Source organism: Mustela lutreola, chromosome 3 (genome assembly GCF_030435805.1).
Source record: "Mustela lutreola isolate mMusLut2 chromosome 3, mMusLut2.pri, whole genome shotgun sequence".
Lineage (NCBI taxonomy): Eukaryota > Metazoa > Chordata > Mammalia > Carnivora > Mustelidae > Mustela > Mustela lutreola.
Window position 1 is genome coordinate 59,757,936 of NC_081292.1, and position 25,028 is coordinate 59,782,963.

Sequence of the window (25,028 nt, forward strand, 5' to 3'; positions counted from 1 at the left end):
AGTTAACTAATCTTCGACAAAGCAGGAAAGAATGTCCAATGGAAAAAAGACAGTCTTTTTAACAAATAGGAAAAATTGGACAGCCACATGCAGAGAAATGAAACTGGGCCATTTCCTTACACCACACACAAAAATAGACTCCAAATGTGTAAGACTGATGATATCCCTGAAGCAAATAATGCATTATATGTTAATAAAATAAAAAAGAACTATTATGAAACTTATAGGAACAATGTTTGAAAATTATCCAAAATAAAACTTAATCTCATTTCTACTTAAAATAAAATAGATAAAATTTTTAAAAATTTAAAAAATAAAATATGACTAAATTCTTTTGTTACTGAATTAATACAATGGTATATAAATGTAGTATTTAGTGAATGATTAAGGTATTTGTGGTGGTCACATTAGTGAGGTACTCAAACCTCCCTTCAAAGAAATGCTGGGAGAAAGAAAGGCAGTTGGCAGATAGCCTTTAGCTGCTGCACCTTCAAATCTATCTCCAAAATCATCTAGAAGCCAAATTCCTATAATGCTTCTATAATGACCAAGGATGCTCCAATAATAACTGAACTCCACAAGGACACGATAGCCAAACTACCCCTGCCTGCCATAGGACACTTGTGATGTGACAGGCAATCTTTGCTCTAAGGCTCTCCACTGACTGTCTCAGAGTATCTCAGGGATTCATTTTGGTCTGATGACCATCTTACCAAATACTCCTTCCTTTCCTCTTTCATTTCAAAGGTATCAGACCTGCAGGTTAACCTGAATTCTCTCCTTGCCTACTCTGGCTTCCTCTTTACTTAAATCTTTCCAGCACTTCCCCCAATGAATCTTTTGCATGTCTAATTCCTTTTTTAGTATCTGCTTTTCAGAGAACCCCAAGTACACTGTATTGTATTATTACTTCAGCCTAGAAGGATACATTCCACTCCCTGTGTGTAAGGGCAAGAGGTTCACTTGAAAATGAGGTCAGTTGTTATGTAAATAATCACTCCTGCCAAACATGGGGGCAGATAAAGTCCAAAACATAAAATAGAAAACAAAACCTGAGAAAAGAGGAAAAAATTGCAGAACTTTAGCCAAGAAAAAGAGTATTTCTTTCACCTTTGGCCACAAAGTGGAGTGAACATAGCTGATTATTCTTTCCTCTGAGCTACCACTAAGCCTTAATGATATCATTTCATTTATCTTACCATATTATCTATAGATCTCTCTCCTATTGCACTTATTTTTGAAGGTCAAGGGAACATCTTATTTATCAATAAATTCACAAGACCTATCACAATACCTGAAATATAATATGCCTTTTTAAGTATTTTTAAATGAAGACAGTTTCAAAATACAGTTTAAACAATTAGATTCAGAAAAATTAAAACATAAGTTTATTGTCTATATTTCTGGGTTCTCAGCTGTCTTTTGTCTTGTAAACTGAAGAACTAAAATGGGGGGGGGGTGTTCAAGTTTATTTATGAGAAAGCACTTTATAAAGTATAAGCTCCAAATATAAGTTAGGATGTAAATGATGTTGGTGATGATGAAAACAAAAATGATAATGGTGATGACTAGAACTGAAGTTTCCTAGGAGTTACAGGCAAGAGAGCTGACTAGGAGAGGAAGGACATTTTGTACGTTTTCACAGACACTCATCCATCCTGATGCCATCACCATTACCCAAATTCATTTTTACTAAGCTGATGATTACAAGTAAAATCAAAGACAGGAAAAACAAGATACAATGCAAAACAAACCAAAAAATTACCTTCTTTCATACCATCATCTTCATAGTTTTTTCTAGAAAAGTCTTTATTTTAAAAAAAATTAAAAAGTTATGGCTTGCTCATATGCAGATCTTTGGTTAGCGGAAACCCAACTTTACTTATGAGCTGAATAGTTAATGATTGACAAAGGATATACCTATCAGATTATTGGAAGTCTTGAGTTATTTCCATTTTTTTCCCCATGCCATATGGAATTCCCTCCCCCATGAGTGTGAGCTAGCCTACTGGCTTGCTTCTAACAAATAGTGTACAGCAAAGGTAGCCTACATAAGATTATGGCTTCTATCTTGTTAGCTTGTCCCTCCTGCTGGCTTTGATGAAACAAGATGCCATGTTGAAAAGGCCCTCGTGGCAAGGAACTGAGTGCTGTCCAGCAGTCAGACAGGAACGGAATACTGTCAACAACCACATGAGTTAGAAGTGGATTCTTCCCTACTTGAACATTCAGAAGAGACTCCAGTCTTGGCTGATACCTTAAATGAAACCTCCTGAAGCAGACACAACTAAGCCATGCCTAGACTACTGACACACAAAGATGGCAAGATAACAGATGTGTACCATTTTAAGCCACTAAAATTGTAATGTGTTACATTGAAAGAGAAAACTAATACATTACATTTGGAACACAGTCATTTATCATTCATACTTCTTGAACCTTTCTGTTGAATTACAAAAACAAAACATTGAACTTACTTGGAATGTAGGAAAGATGCAAATATCCCTTGCTTCCCTTCAGTGTTATACAAGGTTTCACCTCTATTGAAATAGGGGCTTTCATGTCATCTAAATGGAAGAATAAAGACAATGTCAATAAATTATTATAAATCATTTCTAGTAAATAGAGTATTCTGAATATCATTCTCCGAAAGATGCCATTAAAATCATGTAATGAGAAAAATTGAGGATAGTTAAAAACATCTCCCTCACTGGAGGAGTGACATTAACAAAACAGCAGAGCAAGGAGTCCAAGACCCCCATTCTCCTCACAAACATACCAATTCAGCAACAACTCATGGACAAATTCCCTTTGGAATAATCAGAAACTAATTGAAAGTTTCCTCTATCCCAGGAGAATGTGAAATCAGACTCATCAAAGTTAGCAGGGGATATCCTTTTACCTGAAACTCTGCATCTGGCACAGCATAATCAGGAAAAGATCCCCTAGCCACCAGCTTCACTCAAGAAGCAAGAGCCCCAAGTTTCCCAAGAGTAATACCCAAAGGAATGACAAATTAGAAAGTCTGAACAGACCTATAACTAATAAAGAGATTGAATAAGTAATTTAAAAATCCCCCCCAAAAAATAAATAAGCCTAGGACCAGACGGCCTCAACAGGTAAATTCTACCACCAAACATTTAAATTAAGAATTAATACCAATCCTCAAAATCTTTCAAAAAACTTGAAAGGGACCATTTCCAAACTTATTTTATGAGCCCAGCATTACCCTGACACTAAAAACCAGAAAAAGACACCACAAGGAAAGACATCTATAGGCCAATATCTCTAATAAATATAGATGCAAAATTCCATAGAATGAAAGATAAAAATCACATGATTATCTCAACAGATACGGAAAATGCATTTGACAAGATTTATACATTTTTGTGATAAAAACTCTTGACAAACTAGGATTAGAAGAAATGGCCTCAAAATAATAAAAACCATATACGAATGTCCATAGCTAATGTTACACTCAATGGTAAAAAACTGAAAGTTTTTCCTCTAAGATTAGAAAGAAAGCAAGGATACCCACTCCTTACATAGCACCCAAAGACCTAGTCAGTGTTAGGGCCGATTTAATGTTGAAACCTGTTTAACTATTAGGGCCTGCTTAGTTAGAATGACTCCATATTGCCTAGGTAGCCATATTGTTGTTTACATCCACAGACTTCATCCCGGGAATTAAACGCCCCCAGCAGCTCTAAATGCCCCAGCACTCCCCAGCAGTTCCAAACATCCCAGTAGTTCCTGGTATTGGTTCCGGGTATCGGTTCTGGGAGGAAATGCCCTAACAATAGAAGCCACATACCTTGAGGTCTGCGGTTATGCTCTATAAAACCAGCCTGTGAGGTTGGGACGGGGTTGCTCTCTTCAGAGGCGGCCCTGGCTGGTCTCTGACTTCTACTGCTTGGCAGAGAATAAGGCTTTGCATAACTTTCACTTTGTCTCGGTCTCGTTCCTTAGATAACAGACCCCATCTCTCCTTCAGATCAATTAGGCCACAAAAATAAATGAAAAGTTTCCAAATTGGAAAGGAAGAAGTAAAATTTTCCTTGCATACAAACACTATTTCTTTTTTTTTTTTTTTTTAAGATTTTATTTTGGGGGCACCTGGGTGGCTCAGTTGGTTAAACCACTAGGGTCCTGAGATAGAGCCCCACGTTGGGCTTCCTGCTCCACAGGGAGCCTGATTATCTCTCTCCCTCTGCCTGCCTCTCCCCCTCCTTGTGCACGTGCACTCTGTCAAATAAATAAATTAAATATTTAAATAAATGAATGAATGAATAAAATTTGGCCTATACATACAGTGAAATACTATTCAGTCTTAAGAGAAAGAAGGAAATTTTGCAATATGCTACAACATGGATGAATCCTATGAACATTATTCTAAGGCAAACAAGCTAGTCTTATATACAGTATGATTCTGGTATTTTATGGTTTTTAATATACGCCTTTATATATCCAAAAGGATATTCACCAAAATTAGAATATTGACAGTGGTCAACTGAATTGTGACAGGCCTAGGGTACATTATGTCTTCATTTTCACCTATATTTTAAAAGATTTGCATAAATAATACCCATTATTACCTTTCTTAGGAAGAAAAAGGTTGTTAGGGTATTGAAATGTGGGCCCTTTCATATGCATTACCAAGCATAGTGTAATGTGCACCTTCTTTCCCAGCCGTATCCTTATAGAAAATCCTGAGTAAGCCGACCAAAGACTCTGGAGCAGAAGCTGAGAACAAGTTTAAAGTAGTGAATCACCAGAGTTGTGTTACTAAGGGTAATTCTCTCCTTCCAATTAAGTTTCCCAGTTTCTGAAATTGTCTGATTATGATGACAACATCAACAACTCAATTCAATCAGACAAATGTTTAGAGAGCTCCTGTGGGTGCTCAGTGTTGGGCCAGGCATCAGAGCAGGGTGGGCAGGGGGCAGGGTGTTAGAGAGTGGAGAACAGAGATCAGGTTTAGTCTTTAGAACAGGTTTAGTCTTTACATCAGGAGGTCTATGATTTTTCTGGGAAGACAAGACCAACATACAAAAAATAATTAGATGTAAGAATCAAAACATCACATAGCATTGTATGGAATATAACTTTATTATTTACAAGGACCTACTAGAGGGTAGCTTCATTACTTTAAAGTTACCATGTAGAGGCGCCTTGGTGGCTCAGTGGGTTAAAGCCTCTGTCTTCGGCTCAGGTCATGATCCCAGGGTCCTGGGATCGAGCCCCGCATCGGGCTCTCTGCTCAGCGGGGAGCCTGCTTCCTCCTCTCTCTCTGCCTGCCTCTCTGCCTACTTGTGCTCTCTGTCAAATAAATAAATAAATAAATAAGCCTCCGCCTTCGTTCGGCTCAGGTCATGATCCCAGGGTCCTGGATTGAGCCCTGCATCAGGCTCTCTGCTCAGCAGGGAGCCTGCTTCCCCCTCTCTCTCTGCCTGTCAAATATATTTTTTAAAAATCTTTTTAAAAAATATAAAATAAAATAAAGTCACCAAGTATGTGACAAAATCCTCTATTTGGGTTGTTACAGAAAGTGGTGACCTGTTTTAACAAGTGCACAGTACAAGAGGCTCCGATTTCCACTGCAACCATAAAGGTCAGCATTGTTAATCCATCATAGGACTTTCTCCCACTGAGCTCTGCCTCAGAATCTTTCTTAACTGCAATTGCAACTTCAGTTGGCACTGGAAACGAACCAGTGTCCCTCTGAGTGCTGGCATTAAGTATTTTTGGAGGTCTAGGGAGGAAATATTAGGTGGAGTTGAACCTTCATGGCACTTCGTTTTACTTCTTTAATGGAATTTCTGATACATAAATATGTGGCCCCTTTTGACAGGAATGCCCTTGTCATCATCAGTCCAGAGGAGAGATGGGGGTATGAGTGGTGAGCAGAGGACAGTGAAAAGTAATTAGCTTGAGAACATACTCTGGAGATCGTGAGAATGGGACTCAGCAACATGCTGAATGGGAGGAATAAGGAAAAGAAATAAAGGATACCCCTGGTTGGGGGCCTAAGGAATTAGATGGAAGATGCAATGGATACATAGGAAGAAGGAGGCTCAGCTTGCCCTAAGTCAGGAGTTTTAGCTCCAAATAGCTACTGGGCTTCCCAGGGGGCATGCTGAGCTCATAGAATAAATGAATGAATCCTCATGTTACAGTTACTCCTCCTACTACACATGAGACAAAACTCAGAAGCTCCTTAATGTTCCAGCTATATTGCACATCAACTTGACATTCTCAGTATTCCTTAGCATAATAATTAAACTCAGTGCCTATTAAATAAAGCTTGTTAAACTGAATTAAATTCAGCTGACTTGACATGCTCTGTAGGACTTTTGATGGACCACAAAAGGTTGGCATGAAACAGACAAGGATATTTTGAGTTAGAGAACAGAAGAAGTACAACTCAAGGCCAGGGAAAGGGCTGGCCCACTCGGGGCGGGGGTGGGAGGGGGGTGTAGAGATACACAAGATATGGGGATATACCTGCTTAGCTGGGAGGGCCGTGCTGCAAGCTCACACCCAGTCAGCTGGTCCTGTCAGCTCCACCTTCAGATTCTTTCCAGAATTTGACCCCTTCTCATCACCTCCACCACAGCTCCTTTGGTCCAAGTCACCATTATCTCTTTCACCTGGAGTATTATGCAACAGCCTTCCAACACATCTCTTGCTCCCATATGTGCCCCCCTATGGATTATCATCAGCACAAGAGCCAGACCAATCTTTGTTTACAGTAAAAGATGAGCCATCCCCCTGACCTACAAGGTCCTCATCTCCTCCCCATATCCTCTATGACCTCATCTTCTACTGCTTTCCCCTCCCCCCACTCCATTGCAGCCACACTGGCCTCCTTACTATCCTTCCAAAACACCGGACATGTCCCACATCAGCCTTTGCACGGCCCACTCCCTCAACTATCCAGGTCTTTACTAAATGTCATCTTCCCAGGGATGCTTTCCTTGGTCACTCCACTTTATAATGCAACCCCTTTCCCCATTTCTGCTCTCTGTCCCCTCTCCTGCTCTACTTTTTTCTCAGAGAAATTACCACCATCTAACATGCTGAATATTTTATTTTACTGATAAAGAAAGGAGGCATCTTGGTGGCTCAGTCAGTTAAGCATCAGACTCTTGATTAGGCTCCGGAAGTGACCTCCGGTAGTCACAGGATCAAGCTCCATGTCCTGCTCCGTGTTCAGGACAGAATCTGCTTGTTCTTCTCCTTCTACACCTCCTTCCATTCATTCTCTTTCTCTTTCTTTCAAATAAATAAATAAATAAAATCTTTAAAAAAAAAAAAAAAAAGCCTTCACTAGGGCAGGGACTTTGTCTTTATTGTTCACTGCTGTATAATGTCCTCAGTGCTTAGAATAGACATGCTGGATGCTCAGTGAATATTGGTTTAATTAAATGATCTATTAATTCTTGGGTTTCTGGACTACCTATAGCAAAAAAAAAAAAAAAAAAAAAAAAAAAGTCTAGAACCTAACCTGAGTCTGATGATTCTAGGTTACCAGAGGGTATGTGTCCAGGGTCTTATGGACTGACACACACACCCCATTTTCTGCCTTTTCCAAAGTTGAGGAACACATAGCTTATTCTTGCCATTTCTATATATTATAGGCTGGATTGTGTGCCCCCCCCCACCAAATTCATATGTTGAAATTCTAACCTCCCAGTCCCTTACAGTGTGACTATATGCAGAGATTAGGTCTTTAAACAAGAGATTAAGTTCAAAAGAACCTGCTACGGTAAAGTCCCACACCAACATGATTGGTGTCCCTATAAGAAGAGGAGATTTAGACACACAGGGAGTGCCAGGCATAAGTGCACACAGAAAAAAGACCAAATAATGACATGGCATGGCAAGAAAGCAGCCATCTGCAAGCAAGAAGGAAACAAATCTGCTTACCCTTGGTCTTGGACTTCCAGCTCTCAGAACTGTGAGAAATAAATTTCTGTCAAGTCACCCAGTCTTTGGTGTTTTATTGTGGGAGTCCTAGCAAACCAATCCACTATTAATACCCCACAGCTTCACAAATGGAAATGGAAATGGAAATCATCCAATGGAATGATCAAATGGAAATCAAATGGATCTAATGGAATCATCAAATGGAAATGGAAATGGAAATCATCCAATGGAATGATCAAATGGAAATCAAATGGATCTAATGGAATCATCAAATGGAAATCATCCTCACAGAAAGACTCAATCAAGTGTTGTTGTTACCACTCTCCTCACAGAATACCTACAGGAATCAGAGCTTCCCACACATGCATGTTGGACTCACCAGATAGATTCTGTAAGGTAGGGAAGGAAGATAATGATAAGGCAGTGGCCATGGTCCCAAGCAGGGTTGTGCTGTAGCTGTGTACTCTGCTTGCTCCCCTCAGTCCCCAGAGCAGTAGGGCAGCAGCAAAGGACGACAGGACTTCTCAGCATTAGACAGAAAAGCGTAAGGTCCTCCATCAAAAATCAAAATACAAATCGATTATTATTACTAAAAGATTAAAAGCTTGAATAATAACAGGAAGTGTAATACAAATAAAGGCCATGTGAAACATGGCACAGAGAAGGTAACATAATTGAGGCACCTGGCTGGCTCAGTCAGTTGAGCACGTGACTATCTCTCTCTCTCTCTTTATTTATTTATTTGAGAGAGACAGTGCATGCGTGGGTAGGGCAGAGGGAGAGAACTTCAAACAGACTTCCGCTGAGTGCAGAACCCAGATGTGGGGCTTGAGGCTATCACCAATGAGATCATGACCTGAGCCGATATCAAGAGTCCGACACTCAACTGACTGAGCCACCCAGGTGCCCTAGCATGTGACTCTTGATCTCGAGATTGTAAATTCAAGCCCCATGTTGGATGTAAAGATTACTTTAAAATAACAGCTTTTGTTTCTTTTAAATAGAAGGTGATATAATCAATGTGTGGTACATAGAAGCCAAAGGAAAGGAGAGACTAGGCAGCAGAGTGGACTAGGGAGGCTTTCTGGTGGGGGAGAGGTATACTGACCTTTTAGGATGGGAAAATTTCAGAGATTAGTTGCAAGGGAATTCAGTACAATCCACACACAGCAAATAACCATGAAGGTAAGATGGGTCACGCAGCTAACTCTTGTTCTCAGACCTGGAAATTACGCTAATTCCTTGGAAGTAACTTTCTATTAGCATTTTCCAGAATGTGTTTCTCAAGATAGCCAACACACACTCAAAGAATAAAATAAAATAAAATTGAAAATCGGAGGATTAAATAGGTTTCTTTCTTACAGAACTTCTCAGAACTCAAAGTACATTTATAAATCTCCCCCGAGTATTACACCATCAATCCTTTTTCCTAACAGAATCTCAAGGAGCTAGCATTTTTGGAAGCATCAAACCTTCCTGATATTACTAATGGGTCGAAAAGACCAGTCAACCCATGCCGAGCAAACCACTGGAAAATACCAAATCAAAACTGCAGTCTAGCCCTGAAGCTGTGCTTTCAGATTGCAGACATTTGTAGAGAAATAGGGAGGAAAACCGAAAAACAGTGACAGAGCTAGTTAATAGTATTAGGGTATGGCTGATCTCGTCAATACTGTTGTTTCTATGCGGCTACATGCTAAGGACAACCTACAACAACCCTTGTAAAATAGCCTTAAAATCACTTTCGGGGGCACCTGGGTGGCTCAGTCAGTTCAAGTGTCCGACCCTTAATTTTGGCTCATTATCTCAGGGTCATGAGATCAAGGCCTGTCTCAGCTCCATGCTGGCCATGGAGCATGCTTGAGATTCTCTCTCACTCTCTCCCGCTGCCCCTCCACCCCCACTTTCTTTAAATAAATAGGTAAAACTTATAAAATCACTTTCATTTTACAGACAAAAAAACTGGGACACAAAGAGGCTAAGTACTTTCTGCTCAAGGTCACACAGCTAATAACTGACAGAACCAGGCTAACATCCTATTAGAGAGGTATTTCCCAGGCTCCTCAAAAGTCACAGCCTCAAACACTTATGAAACACCTGTTATATGCCCACTGCTGTGCTGAAGGAAAAAAAAAAAAAAAAAAGGACACATACCAGAGCAATAATCAATTCCAAAAGGCAGCTAGGACTGGTCTACCTTCTCAAGAAGAACCAGTAAGTCTTGGGGCTGAGGCAAAAGCTCAGAAGCAGAGTTCTGCCAAAACTGGGAAGAATCTGACACTGAGCTCGAGGTGGAGAGAGCGGACAATAGAGAACACGAGAAGCCCTTGGAGGGCAAGTACAGCACAGGTTAGAGACTTGTGAGGTCTGTGAAGGATCGAGAAAATCCACACAGGACAGCAACCAGCCATCACCTTTGCTGCCCGCAGCAGCAGCTGGAACACACTGTCATTTCCTGAGTTCCCCCCTACAGCAGTGCAAAGCTCTTAGGAAAACCTACCCTGAACCTCTTGCTGCTGTTTTACTTACCACAATAGGTATACCAAACAGAGATATCAGAGGAGTTGCAGACCCAGCGTTGCTCCCCAGGTTCAGCGAATATGGAAGAAAACAGAGTGGAAAAAAGCATATATGAGAACATGATTCAGTATCTCCAAAACTTTACAAATACAAGGGGGATCAGCAGCTAATCATCGGACTCTTTCCTTTCAGTAAGCAGAAAAGGTTTAACTTAGTCACCGGTCACATGATTTCTGAGTTCCTGAGTTTCCTCTTTTGAGTGTATGTGTTTAATATTCGAGCACTTCCGGCAAGGGGAAAAAGGAAAATGATTTAGAATATACTCTTTGAGAACACGTAATGCAAATGAGAACACAGAGCTTACAAAACAAAACAAGGTACTTCCTGGTCAATAGTAACAAAACCAGTCTGTAGGTCTCCTTTGGAATCCCAAGAGACAGCCACTCCTTTTCCATCTGTGTTGCTATTTTTTTTTTATAATTTTTTTTATACAATTTTTGGTACTACAATTTCTCATGGCCCAGAGAACTGGACCTATAGATCTGAACTGAATAGTCTGATGCAAATTATTTCTGTTCTACAACAGGTACTGCCACAAGGCTGAGCCAGACTAAATGAGACTGCAGACATGGGATATTAGCTATAGTTCTGTACTTTGGGTGGGGACCACAGTAGGCTTCAGAATGCACTGACTTAAGCAAAGTACAGCTCCAGGAAATATTGTGGGCCCTGATGATGAAATGGTCATTATTTTGATGTAGCATGTATTTCAAAATTCTCACTGTTCTATAAAAATAGCTCATTGTTTAGATACTTCGCTACATAAAATCCTTTGTAGGACATAGTTTGGGATTAGTAGCCAAAAATAAAAATAGCATGGAGTCAGGGCCTAAAAGTCTACAGGTTCAGAGGAAAATAATCATATGCTAGTAAAAGTTTCCACTAAAGAACTATGCTACTTTCTCATTTTTAGAAAGTCAAAAATCTGAGGGAAGATGGGAAATGGAAGTTGTTAATGGATACTGAGCTTCAGGATTGGAAGATGAGAAGTTCTAGAGGTATGTTGCACATCAGTGGAACTATAGTTAACATTACTAAACTTGTGCTTTAAATTGGTTAAGATGGTGAATTTTTTATTTTATTTTTTACTACATTAAAAAGTGGGGGGGGGGAAACAAGAAAAAAAAACTATGAATGCCCCTACTGGTCTCAAAAATACCATTTCCCACTAAAAGAAACAAAGACTCTGAAGAGATTGCTGATTCCAGATATAGGGCAGGAAATGCACAAGATGGAGCTCGGAACATCTTAGCATATTAGATAACCAATATGAAGACAGACCCCACTGACCAAAGATGGGGTTCCTACTGCTGCTGTAATGACTAACTACTGACTTGGTGGCTTAAAACGACACAAATGTATTCTCTTACAGTTCTGGGGGGTCAAAAGTCTGAAATCAGTTTCACTGGACCAAGATCAAGGTGTCAGCAGAGTTGGTTCCTTCTGGAGACTCTGGCGGAACAGCCTATTTCCTTACTTTCTCATCTTGGAGAGCTGAACCCATGTATTCCTCCATCTTCAAAGTTTAGCACTCCCATCCCTGCTTCCATCTTCACATCACCTCCTCTGACCTCCTGCTTCCTTCTTATAAGAACCCTGTGATTACACTAGAACCATTTGGATAATCCAGGGTAATCTCCCCAAGATCTATCTATTAAATCCCTTTTGCCATATAATGTAATATTCAGTTTTCAGACATGAACATCTTGGGGGACCATTATTCAACCTACCTATAGACTATACAAACATTAAGATAGTAACTACAATGAACTGAAATACACCAAATGTATTTAAAACTAAGAGCTCATAATTTTTTAAAAGATTTTACTTATTTGAGAGAAAGAGAGAGAGCAAGCATGAGCAGAGGGGAGGGACAGAGGGAGAAGAGAGAGAATCTCCAGCAGACTCTGCACTGAATGTAGAGCCCAACGTGGGGCTTGATCTCACAATGCTGAGATCAGAACCTGAGCCAAAAACCCAGAGTCAGATGCTCAACCAACTGACCAACCCAGGTGCCCTGAGCTCATAATTTTTTAAAAGTATAATTAATCATTAGATGATGCTAGGAAGTCAACTCTTTTGAAAACTGATAAACAAAGGGAAAGAATCAAACATTTATCCTGATTTAATGAAACTGAAATACTGGTAACCAGAGAGTAGATTTGGGACAATTTTCCCTTGCTTCCTTTTACTCTTTTCTCTGTTTTTAGTAGTATTCAGCTAATAAATGAAAAAAGGAAAAATAGAATATAACCATTTTGCAACACCTAATGAATTACTGAGCTTGGACACCAAGCATCAATGGTTGCTAACTTCACAAAAGAGTGAGAGACAGAAAGGATTTGTGAACTTCCTGATGAATGAACACTGGGGTAGCCCACTTCCAAGATGGCTCCCAATGATCCTTCTTAGTATTCAAATCCCTGTGTAATCTCCTCCACCAATGAATGAAGCTGATTCTGTAACTAATAAAATATTGCATAATAAAAGTGTGCAAATTTCAAGGTAGATCATACACATCCTTGCAGCTTCCACTCTACTCTTCTGGATCAGTTGCTCTGGGGGCAGCAAGTAGCCCTAAAGAGAGAACCACGTGGTGAGAAACTGAGGCCTCCTACCAAAAGCCAGCACCAATTTGTCAGTCATGCGAGTGAGCCACCTTGGAAACAATCCCTCCTGCCCCAGTTCAGCCTTCAGATGACAGCAGCACCAGCTGAGAGCTTGACTCCAACCTCACGACAGAACCTGACCCAGAAGCATTCACCTAAGCCACTCCCAGATACTGGACCAACAGGCACCATGCAGTATTACATTTTAAGCCTCTAGTTTTTGAAACACCTAAGTGGCTCAGACTGTTGAGCATCCAACTCTAGGATTTGGGCTCATGATCTCAGGATCCTAGGATCCAGCCCCGCATCAGGATCCCTGCTCAGTGGGGAGTTTGCCTCTTTGCCTCTCCCTCTGCCCTTTCCCCTGTTCACTCACACACACATACTCTCTTAAATAAGAAGTCTTAAAAATTTAAAAAAACAAAACAAAACTCTAAATTTGGGGGGGGGGGGCAATTTGTTAATGCAACAATAGTTAATAAAAGCAACATCATCAGCGCCTGGGTGGTTTAGTGGGTTAAGCCTCTGCCTTCAGCTCAGGTCATGATCTTAGGGTCCTGGGATGGAGCCCTGCATAGGGCTCTCTGCTCAGTAGGGAACCTGCTTCCCCTTCTCCCTCTGCCTGCCTCTCTGCTTATTTGTGATCTGTGTCAAATTTTTAAAAAAATCTTAAAAAAAAAAGGCAACATCATCTATGAATTATCCAAAATAATCAAATCTCGATCTGATGAAATCTCAAGTCATACCACCAATTTATAGGAGATACAGAAGACAGAGAAACATGTTAATGTACACCTCAGGGATACAATCAGAAAATCTAGACCACGAAAAGATGTAAAGGACAAAGGACTCTGTTTCTTAACAGGTAATTTACAAGGGAGAAAAAAACAAAGTGAAAGAAATGGAGGGGTCCATAGATTAGATGAGTCTTGAAAGCCATTTAATAAATTGGTGTGAATAAGGCATGAACTTTACTAAGATCTTAATCCAAACAAAATGTGGGGAGGAAATTGGCATTTGAACAAACTGGATATTTGATAACTTTGGGGAGTCGGGAGTGACTTGGAAAGAGGGGAGTAATTTGGGTATTATAATGGTATTATAGTTTTTACATCTTTATCTGGTAGAGTTAAAAAAATATTCAAGAAAGAGATGTTACAATGACTGGGTTTTGCTTCCAAATAAAAGTAGAGGGCAAGTGGTTGGGATGGAAGTCAAACAACATTGACAACAAATTGGTAAATGTTGAATCTGAATGACAGTTATGTTGATTCGTTATACTCTTCTAACTTTGAATGACTGAAATACTCAACGAAAGGGAAGTCAACAACAAAATTACCTGAAAAAATCAGAATACCATCTCTAGAATTGTGTCCAAGCTAAGGCTATCTTTGAGACCTAATGGCCACTTTACTTTTGCTTCTAAAAGCTTAAGTCTTTCAGAATAATGAAACTGATGTTTAGAAAAGGGATTACAAGACATTTTATTATCAACAGGCATATTACATGATACAACCCCAATGTTAAACCAGGATCACCCTGCCTTTTGAGACTCAAAACCAACTCAATGCCCTTCCTGTAGATAGTGGGACTCCTCACCTCCCCCAGCCTCTCCAAGATTTTACTCCACTTGTGGTGAATGTAGTAAAGTGGCATAGAGAGGTGTGTAAATTTTTCCTCCTCACATTGGCCTGAATTGTTTCTGATTATTTCAGTGATGAATCATATACTACACATACTGTTCCTTGTCTTCTTCCGGTGTGGCTCCAGACCATGCACTTGAGAAGTCCTCTTTCTCACTTAGTGTTTTAAGCTTTTTTTTCTTTTCCCTGAACAACCAAGTTGTCTTCTGAATTATTCTGATACTAATACAAACAGGTTTTTCACTCCACTCCGCAGGTGATAGAATGGTTATAAGAATACAGGACACTTAAAGAGGTAACGGTACACTCAGAACAATTTATGAAGAAACTGGAGAAAACATTAAGTTATTAGTAATGCTGTTTTTTCTTCTAGGAATGGAACTAAGTGTGTTTTTTTTTCCTTGCCTCTACTAATATTTGATCAACATTTTATCGTGGAGAATTTTATAGGAAGATACATTAACTGCCAAGATAGCAACAGGTATATATCTAGGTGACAGGACAGAGGAACAGGCAGGCAGAGGCTCAAACAGAAGATAGGGAGGCACCAACTTGTTCATCTTCCTGAGACCTAGAGCCTGCCTTCTGCTAGATCACAAGCTGGCTGATCCTACCAGAGGGCAGGCTCTAGACCTCAGAAAGGGGAGTACTTTTCTATGTTACACTCTCCTATAAGTTTCTAGCAGCTGCAGACCTGATCTTTGTCTATGAACGTATGAGGTTTCTGGTGCTTCCCCATCAACCTTCCTCATACACAGGTAAGCCATAAAGATTAGGATTACCATCATGACAGACAATAGAAGACATTAGGCAGCTCCACAGAGATTGAGTGTTTTGTTCTTTTTTCTTTCAAGATTTTGAAATGGAGTAAGAATGAGAGAGAGAGAGAGAGAATGAGCAGGGGGTAGGGTAAAGGGAGAGGGAGAAGCAAGCTCCCCTCTGAGCAGGGAGCCTGACACGGGGCTCAATCCCTAGGGCCTGGGATCATGACCTGAGCTGAAAGCAGAGGCCTAATCAACTAAGCCACCAAGCACCCCGGGTGTTTTGTTCTTAACTATGACTTTGACAACTAGCACAGTATCTGGCACACACTGGGCACTTAAAAAGTTATCTACTGATCTAAGAGCATGACTTAGGGCCTTTTGCTCCTTGCTGAAAATCCTTCACAAGAACTAATTTTCATTTTACAGTTTTAAAAATCTGAAAATGCCAATACTTTATAAAATTAGCATAGAGATTATGACTTTATAAAAGCTACTGTACATCTATTTAGTACCTATGATTTTCCAACTCTGATAGGATACACCAAAGGAGAAGAGTGCCACCAAAGACATCACTACTTGGGTCACCATTTCTCCTGTAGCTACCACACTCTACTGGACAGAGATTCCTATTATGGGCAACTATGCCTGAAAAAATAAGCAAAAACCTGTGCTAGAACCAAAGTGAAAGTAACACTGCTTCCCATAATTTTAAAATTTTTTAAAAGTTTTTAATGCATGCGAAATTAGTATCTATACACCTAGAAAAATCCAAACGTAAAGGAAAAAGAACTCTCCCATTTGTGTCTGACATTGATCCCCAGACTAGAGACAACCACACTATATAAAAGTATCCATGCAGGGGTGCCTGGGTGGCTCAATGGGTTAAGCCTCTGCCTTCGGCTCAGGTCATGATCTCAGGGTCCTGGGATCGAGCCCCACATCGGGCTCTCTGCTCAGCAGGGAGCCTGCTTCCTCCCCTCTCTCTCTCTCTGCCTGCCTCTCTGCCTACTTGTGATCTCTGTTAAATAAATAAATAAAATCTTTAAAAAAAAATTATCTATGCATAAGCCAGCATGAAAATATATTTTTACTTTTTTAAAAACACAAGTGGTAGAATATTACATGATTCATTTTTCAAACATAGCATAATTATATAGGAATATAATTCCGTAAAAATTAAAAGTTGTTCGATACAGTTTCAAATTATTTTCAATCACTAACAGAAAACAAAAGTAAAGGCAACTTAATTAATATACACTAGAACATAAATCACATTTAAGCACAAATGTAAAAAACAATAGACTCATTTCTCATCTTTAACCTGTTTCTTCTCACTGTCTTCTTCCATATCAAAAGTAAATGGTTTGTCATAACCCATTAGATGGTTATAATCTTCAGGGTTTGGAAAGAGCCTTGGATTAACTAACAGCGATTTCGTTTTAGCATAAAATGTGGTAAACACATGTGTGCTGTCTGGAATCTTCACGTCATTCTGGTGAAACACGGTACTTGTTTCTAAAAGCACAACGTTGTAAGTAATGGCTTTGTAAGTGTCTGTTGTAGCTTCATGGTACAACCGAACAACATAGCCTTTTGTAATAAAGTGAAGCAGTGTTGGAGTGATCACTGTAAAGCTACCTATGATGCCATAAAATAATATCTGCAAAGGTAGACTTCCAAATATAATATTGTTTTGTGCAAAAATGTATGGTAGTAATGCAAGGCTGATGACACTTGTAGAATAAGAAAAACATTTCACACCTACACAGGAGAAAAAAAAAGGGATAACATTAATATTTATAGATTTTATAAAAGCATCAATCTATCCACTTTAATTCTTCTACCTTTCTTCTTATATCATCAAAACAACAAAATCAAAACACATATATAAAGATTATTATTTTCCAAGCTGTTTTAAGTACTTTACATATTTTAGGTACTTTATTCATGACATCTTCAAAAAGGCACTATGAAATAGATGTGTAATTATCATCCTCACTCCCATTTACAACATGAGAAAAATAAAGCACTTGCTCCAGGTCACAAAGCTACCTAGAAGCAGGCAGTATTGGGATTCAAACCCAGGCAATTTGACTCTAGTGTCCAGGTCTTTCGCCAATACACCACACTGCCTCTCCAGGTAGGAAACCTGCTTTAGGGTTAACTGGTCTCCACCTCAGTTCCCCAATAAAAATTTAATACTACTCAAAGATCCTTATGAATACTATAAATGTTAATTCAGTTAGCAGATTATTAAATAAAACTCTCTATTAACAAGCACTTCCACATACCTAACATTAAATGTTTAAATAAATATGAGACTAACATTATTAGACTAAGTGCCCAGGATTAAAACAGCAAATTACCAAAAAACACACCACCAGTGGTTAATAAATATGTGGGAAATGAATATATTCAACTTCTTTACCAAGAAAGACATTCAAATTCAAATAGTGGGATATTTTTTACCTGTCATATTAAAAAGATTAAAAATCAATGACTTCTGAAATGCATATTTAAAAATGGTTAAAATGATCAATTTTATGTTATGTATATTTTACCACACTAAATAAAAGACTTAAAATGTAAATTTCTTAGTTTGATTGTATAATTTAACATGATCCCAACAAAAACACCATCTGGTTAGAAAACAGACAAGTTGAGATCCTAGACAAGTTGATTATAAACTTAATTTGGAAAAACAAAAAAAGAAAAGAAAGGTGGGGGAAGAATCAGATACTGAAACTAAGACTATAATTAAAATGGTGTGGTGCTGGTGCACAAATAAATAGATCAATAGAACAAAATAGGAAATCTAGAAATAAACCTAACTGCATATGAAAATGTAGTATAAAGATACAGTCTCGGGGCACCTGGATGGTTCAGTCAGTTCAGTGTCTGAATCTTTATTTTGGCTCAGGCCACAGTATCAGGGTGGTAAGACTGAGCCCAGCACAGGGCTCTGTGCTCAGCTTGGAGTCCGCCTGTCCCTCTCCTTCCACTCCTCCACATGCACTTTCTCTAATAAATAAATAAAACCTTGAAAAAAAAAATCTCAAATATGTGGGCCGAAGTGGTGTTGGACAACTGGATAGCTACATAGAAAAAAATAAAATTCAATCCATCCCTTATAGCATCTACTAGGAAAATTCCAAATAATCCTGAGGTTTAAATGTAAAAAATAAAATCATAGATATATAAGAAAACATCCATGAAGTCCTTTATAATCTGAGAATGGGAAAACTTCTCTAATTATGATTCAAGGGGCACCTGGGTGGCTCACTTGTTACCATCTGCTTTCCGCTCACGTCATGATCCAAGTCCTGGAATCAAGCCCTACATCAGGCTCCTTGCTCAGCAGAAAGCCTGCTTCTCCCTCTCCCACTCCCCTGCTTGTGTTCCCTCTCTCACTGTGTCTCTCTCTGTCAAATAAATAAATAAAAATATTTAAAAAAAAAAATTATGACTCAAAACACAGAAGCAATCCAGGAGAAAGACAGGTAAATCTGATTACATTATAAATGTACAGGGACATAAACAAAGTAGAGACAAATGAGAAAAATTTCTGCAACCTCTATTGTAGAGGATTAATATCCCCAACATATAGAAGGTTTCTAGTATATAAGAAAAAGATTAAAACCCTATACACACACATGCAAGAAATATAAGCAGACAGCTCACTGAATCAAAAATGCACATGGCCCTTAAACAGATGAAATGTTAATAAACTTCGATCCTAAGTACGTGAAATTAAAAGCATAGTGAGATATTTTTCACCAAAACTGCCAAAAACCAGAAGTCTAACAACACTCTTCTTCATTGCTATTGGTTGAAGGCTTAATAATCTTATTAGTAATTTAAAAATAATTCCTTCCTTCCTCCCACAGGTAATTGCTATGACACCAGTACACATACAATACAACAGGAATACAATGGGGACCAAGATGCCTATATAAAAGCCTCCTTACTCCTTCCAACTACCTTTTTTCCTCCATGACTTTGTCACACTATGCAGGGTTGAAGAGGGTACCCCAAAATTCATGTCCACCCAGAACCTCCAAATGTGACTTCCTTCATTTGGAAATAGGGTCTATGCAGACAGTAAAAAATGAGATGAGATCATCCTGGAATAGGGTGGGCCATAAATCCAATGAGAATACCCTTGTAAGGACAGAACAGGGCAGACACAGAGAGAGCTGTCTGAATTTGGAAGCAAGAACTGGAATTATGCAGTTATGCATCCATAAGCCAAGGAACACAAAGGACTGCTGGGAGCCACCAGAAGCTGGAAGAGGCAAGGAATTCTTCCCTAGAGCCTTCAGAGACAGCATGGCCTTTATCAACACCCTGATTTCAGAATTCTAGCTTTCAGAACTGTGGGGACAAAACTTAAGTCACCAAGTTTGTGGTAATGTATTATAAGAGCCCAAAGAAACAATACACATGTACACTTTATTTTGCCTGAACTGAAGTACTTACTAATTTCTAAACATATTCTGGGCTCTCCCATCTTCATGTCTTTGCTCATACTACTTCCATGCCTGAGAGGCCCTTTTTACACACTTCTTGATGTTCAAGTTCTACTCTTCCTACAGTAAGACTACTATGACATCAGTAATTATTTATTGATGAATTAGCAAGAACTACCAACTAAAAGACCCTTCAAATGTCTTTAAACGAGGGGTGCCTGGGTGGCTCAGTCATTAAGCATCTGCCTTCAGCTCAGGTCTTGATCTCAGGTCCTGGGATCGAGTACCGCATTGGGCTCCCTGCTAAGAAGGGAGCCTGCTTCTCCCCTTGCTTGTACTCTCTCTCTCTCTCTCTCTCTCTCAAACTCCGTCAAATAAATAAAATCTTAAAAAAAAAAAAAAAAAAAAAAAAGAGGTCTTTAAATGAGGCTCCATTTGGCAGTTTAAAGAATCTTCAAGAATGGAACCTCTATCCCAAAGTCTCTTGCTCAGTTTTATATAGAAAAAATGTTTCTCCCTCAGTTTCCACATAGAAAAAATAGCAATCTCTGAAAAGGATAGAGTGAGTTTCTATTACCATAACATTGAAAGAACTCAAACATTAGATTCCTATACAAGTTATAATTCTAGAACTTTAAATACCATAGATAGCTATGCTCCTCTATAAATATAACATCCTACCCACACCAAAATTAATCCCTATTTATATTCTCTTCTTTACAGAATGGAGTTAAATGGAAATAGAAAATAAATTAAAAAGCCTTCCCTGAATTTGAAGGAACCATGTCTGTTCAGAAGGAAGGCTATCATGGGTATCACTGTTAACACCTCTCAGTAGTATAAATCCAGGTATCCCAGGCCAGAGATATGACACAGGCTCAATGGCCTATTCATGTACTGATTCCAGAAGAAATTTCTAATCACCCAAAATGGATTTTTCAGTAACTTCAGAACTCCTCTCAATAGTGATTAAAATCAGGGGCGCCTGGCTGGCTCAGTGGGTTAAAGCCTCCACCCTGGGCTCAGGTTATGATCCCAGGGTCCTGGGATCGAGCCCCACATCGGGCTCTCTGCTCAGCAGGGAGCCTGCTTCCTCCTCTCTCTCTCTCTCTGCCTGCCTCTCTGCCTACTTGTGATCCCTGTCAAATAAAATAAATAAAATCTTTTTTAAAAACAGTGATTATAATCAGTTCTTTTTTTTTTTTTTTTAAAGATTTTATTTATTTATTTATTTGACAGATAGGGATCAAAAGTAGGCAGAGACTGGGCTCCTGGGTGGCTCAGTTGGTTGAGCAACTGCCTTCGGCTCAGGTCACGGTCCTGGAGTCCTGGGATCGAGTCCCGCATCGGGCTCCCAGCTCCATGGGGAGTCTGCTTCTCCCTCTGACCTTCTCACCACTCATGTTCTCTCTCACTGTCTCTCTCTCAAATAAATAAATAAAATCTTTAAAAAAAAAAAAAAAAAAAGAAGTAGGCAGATAGGCAGGCAGAGAGAGAGGAGTAAGCAGGCTCCCTGCTGAGCAGAGAGCCCGATGCGGGACTCGATCCCAGGACCCTGGGATCATGACCTGAGCCGAAGGCAGAGGCTTTAACCCACCGAGCCACCCAGGCGCCCCAATTATAATCAGTTCTTAATGCCAAAGTTATAAATAGCTAAAACTGTATTCCAAACAGTCTACTTTGATACCACACATTTTAGAACACACAGATTTCCAGAGTACATTTTAGATTGTGAGTGACACCAGCATAATCAAAAACAGGAATGCAACTGCAGTGCTGAAATCTTGTGGCTGACTTGGCTATAAAGTAATCCTTCCGATATTCAGGCTATACTTTAAGATTACTGAAATGAAATACAACCTCAGGAACTTGAACAAAACACATTCCCAAGTTCTTCTGACCTCCCTAATAAATTATTCCAGACTAAATACCAAATTAAGAGCTAAGGAAAGAGTTTTAAATTTGTAACTATTTAATACATTGTCTTGGGCGCTGGGGTGGCTCAGTTGGTTAAGCGTCTGCCTTCAGCTAGGGTAATGATCCCAGGGTCCTGGCATAGAGCCTGGCACGGGTAGTGGGTTTGCTGCTCAGTAGGGGGTCTCTTTCTCTCCCTCCCTCTGTACTTCCTCTCTCAAGCAAATAAATAAAAATCTTTAATAATAATAATAATAATAATAACAGACTGTCTTTGTATTCTCCAGTACTCTACACTACCTAGAAAGGGCACTAAATAAAGATGTTTCTTGAAAATGCTAAGGTGACTCAAAAAACATAAAAGAAATATATTTTTTAATTATAAAAGTATTATATGCTTATTTTAACTGCCAAATTTAAAAATATATAAAGTAAATATGTACCCTCCCAAAATAACTACTTAGGGGGTATACTTCCATATTTTTTTTCTCTCCATATTCAAACATTACACAAATATACATTTCTTGTTCTATTTTGTTGTTACACATCTTGGGAAGTGACCAAAGGATGGATGCTTTAGTACCCAGCCATAAGATCACAAAGTCATAACAGTCTTAAAAATCTGTTTAAACTCTCCTAAAAATGCAAAGGTCTCAACATGCCACAAGAAAAAATATATAACCTAATTTTTCCTCATATCTTGCAATTAAGAGATGTTAAAATAAGAAATAACATATCCCAAGAACATTTTTTACAACTAAAACAGGGGTAAAAAAGAAAATTACCCTCATTTTTGGTTACCCACCAAATACTGTTCGTGCCAGATTCCCAGTATAAATCAGCCTTCCATCTTCGGATTTTTCAAGCTGTGTATGTAAGCATCGAATGCATCCTTCCCAACAAAGAGGTACCTATTGAAACAGAGACCGTTATAATGTGAGTACATAACAAAGTGCATTTTAGACCAACTTTTATGTTTTTTTAAATTATAATGAAGAGTAAAAGAGAACTTGTCACATAAGGTGATTTAAGGAATACCCCCAAATAATCTACAGAGCTGAAGAAATCAAACTAGAAAAATAGCTGTCCTTAACTACAGTCACAGTCACCTGATGAGTTAAAGTTTGAAAACCTAGGTCTGCATCCCAACTCAAGGCTTTTTTGATAAGCGTGGACTTGAACAAGTACAAAATTTTAGCAGAATAATTTCTTCATCCTGTGGCTAAGGAAAATATCACTCTTGCTCCATTGTCAAAATTTTAAACGCATTGGCTTTTCCAAAAAATGATATTAATATAAATAAAATACCGCAAATGCAAACTGTTTCAAGTCCAGACCATTTTTAGGATCTCTAAAATGTTTATACTATAGCTAGTATTTGAAAAGAAAGAGTAACGCTCCCTGTTCATTGCATCCCTTCCTCTTAAGAAAATATTTCTTGAAATCTTCATCAAATTTCACAGGAACAAGAGGTCCCTGAACGTCTAAAAATGAATTTCACAGTACACACCCTTCAAAATGCAAAAGGTATGCCTAATCCCTTTATGCTGAAATGTAATTAGATTCCAATTCCCATGTTGGGCATTTCTTCCAAGTTTCAACCATGTTTGCTAATTCTGGTATTTTACAGAGCAAGACTAGGAGGCAATGTACTTAGATTAAAATGTGAAGATTAACGTCTCCATCCCCTTTTCCAGGGAGCAAAAGAATTCCTTAAAGTAGCCTCATCTAATAGAAAACAGAACAGACTTCAAAGTCAGGTTGAGTTCTTTTAGTTCGATCACCAGGTGGGGCATCTAATTTCGTTGCAAATTAACCCTTCCGAGCTTCCTTCCGCTCAGAGGTAGAAGACAAAATAGTTTAGAGTCATCGGAAACCCGCTGGGTTTGCAACGAGCTGTGAATGACTTGGAACCGCCCAGAAAATGACCACTTTCTCGAACGGACACTCCTAGACTCGTGGGTGCCATAAACCCCGGGACCCCAGGCCTGAGGCCGAGGCGGCGGAGGCCGAGGAAGGCAGCCTCTGCGCGCCCCGCAGAGGGCTCCTTCCGCACCAGAGTCCCCGTGCCCGACGCTCCCTCCACCCCGCACCCTCACTGAGTCCGCACGCCTTCCGAAGGCCGACCTGCGTTCGCACCCGCCGCCCGAGAACCGGGCTCCCCGCAGAAGCTCCCCGCAGCCACGCGCTTCTGCAGCCAACCAGCCCCGAGGAGCCGCTACAGGGGACCACCCGCGAGGCGGCCGCCCTAAAGCCTCGAAGAGCGGCGGCCGCCCACAGCACCGTCCTCTTCCCGCCAAGCCGAAGTCCGGCCTCCCACGAGCTGCCCAGCGCCAGAAGCAACATTCCGCGCGTGAGAAGGGGCGGCACGCGGCACTACGGCAACAGCAGGGAACCCTGAGGCCCAGTTCCCCATCCGACCGCAACGGGAACCGGCCGCGCATGCCCCGCCCCTAGACGCCCGCTGGGGCGGATTGGCCGCACGCGCGTGCGCAGGATACGTAGCCCGCCTGCAACCTTCCCTGCCACGCGCGTTCCCTGCGGGCGGAGCTCAGCCCCGCACGGCCGCCTCTAGTTGCAGCGACGCGCAAACGCCCAGCCTGCGCGCGGCTTCCCTTTCGCAGACTTGAGCGCTCTTGTTGAGAATGTGGAGGGACAGAGAGGAGAGCCCTGCGCGAAAAGACAAAGCCTGGAAGCCCGGGCTAAGTGTTTTATTCTCGTGGGCGTCATTTTCTAGGCCCCCAAATCTATTTTCTTTCTGGGAAAAATGACTCTAGCCTATTACACAGGGTAATAATACTTTATACGACTTGGACAAAAATGAATGGTAATTTAATCCAACCGTTGGGTGGAAAATAAATGGAGCTTGTTCATGTGATGCTGATACTTGACAGATTGGTCTTCTGGAATCCTTCACACCTATATACACGTTTGTTCATTACTTGTTAAACAGGTATTGAGAGCCTGTTGCCAAGACTAAGGAGCCCGGGATATAAAGATACTGCATAAAAGTGGGAATCCACTGTACTAACACAATGGAGGAAACACCTAAAAATAAGCTATAGCATAATGCTGCAATATCATTAAATTAAATACCAACTTACAAAATTCTTCAGAAGC

At 40.0% G+C, this 25,028-nt stretch overlaps 2 protein-coding genes across 3 annotated transcripts in view; both read right to left on the reverse strand.

Annotated features, from left to right (window-relative positions):
* LY96 (lymphocyte antigen 96) overlaps positions 1 to 10,662 on the reverse strand; it is a 29,378-nt gene extending 18,716 nt beyond the window's left edge. The window contains exons 1-2 of one of the 2 annotated variants that reach the window (XM_059166198.1): positions 10,459 to 10,662; positions 2,478 to 2,567 (exon numbers count right to left, since the gene is read on the reverse strand). In XM_059166198.1, coding sequence (XP_059022181.1) covers positions 2,478 to 2,567; positions 10,459 to 10,570 — 202 coding nt within the window. In that variant the 5' untranslated portion in view covers positions 10,571 to 10,662. Of the gene's footprint in view, positions 1 to 2,477; positions 2,568 to 8,308; positions 8,461 to 10,458 lie in introns of those variants that run through there. The other variant, XM_059166199.1, reaches the window with a different exon arrangement.
* A 6,090-nt stretch (positions 10,663 to 16,752) lies between these two features.
* TMEM70 (transmembrane protein 70) lies at positions 16,753 to 24,381 on the reverse strand. The gene is made up of 3 exons (XM_059166196.1): positions 24,036 to 24,381; positions 22,714 to 22,819; positions 16,753 to 17,286 (listed from the first exon to the last, which is right to left on the reverse strand). The coding sequence occupies exons 1-3, from the start codon at positions 24,252 to 24,254 to the stop codon at positions 16,829 to 16,831; spliced, it is 783 nt and encodes a 260-aa protein (XP_059022179.1). The 5' UTR covers positions 24,255 to 24,381; the 3' UTR covers positions 16,753 to 16,828.
* Between the last annotated feature and the right edge of the window lie 647 nt (positions 24,382 to 25,028).

What these genes read in the sequence shown, in the direction of transcription:
- TMEM70 (XM_059166196.1), bottom strand. Translation starts at nt 24,254, where the DNA reads ATGTTGCTTCTGGCGCTGGGCAGCTCGTGGGAGGCCGGACTTCGGCTT. An exon ending in GGCGGCGGGTGCGAACGCAG is followed by an intron (nt 22,820 to 24,035) that starts GTCGGCCTTCGG and finishes CTGTTTCAATAG; the next exon opens with GTACCTCTTTGTTGGGAAGG. An exon ending in TCTGGCACGAACAGTATTTG is followed by an intron (nt 17,287 to 22,713) that starts GTGGGTAACCAA and finishes TCTCCTGTGTAG; the next exon opens with GTGTGAAATGTTTTTCTTAT.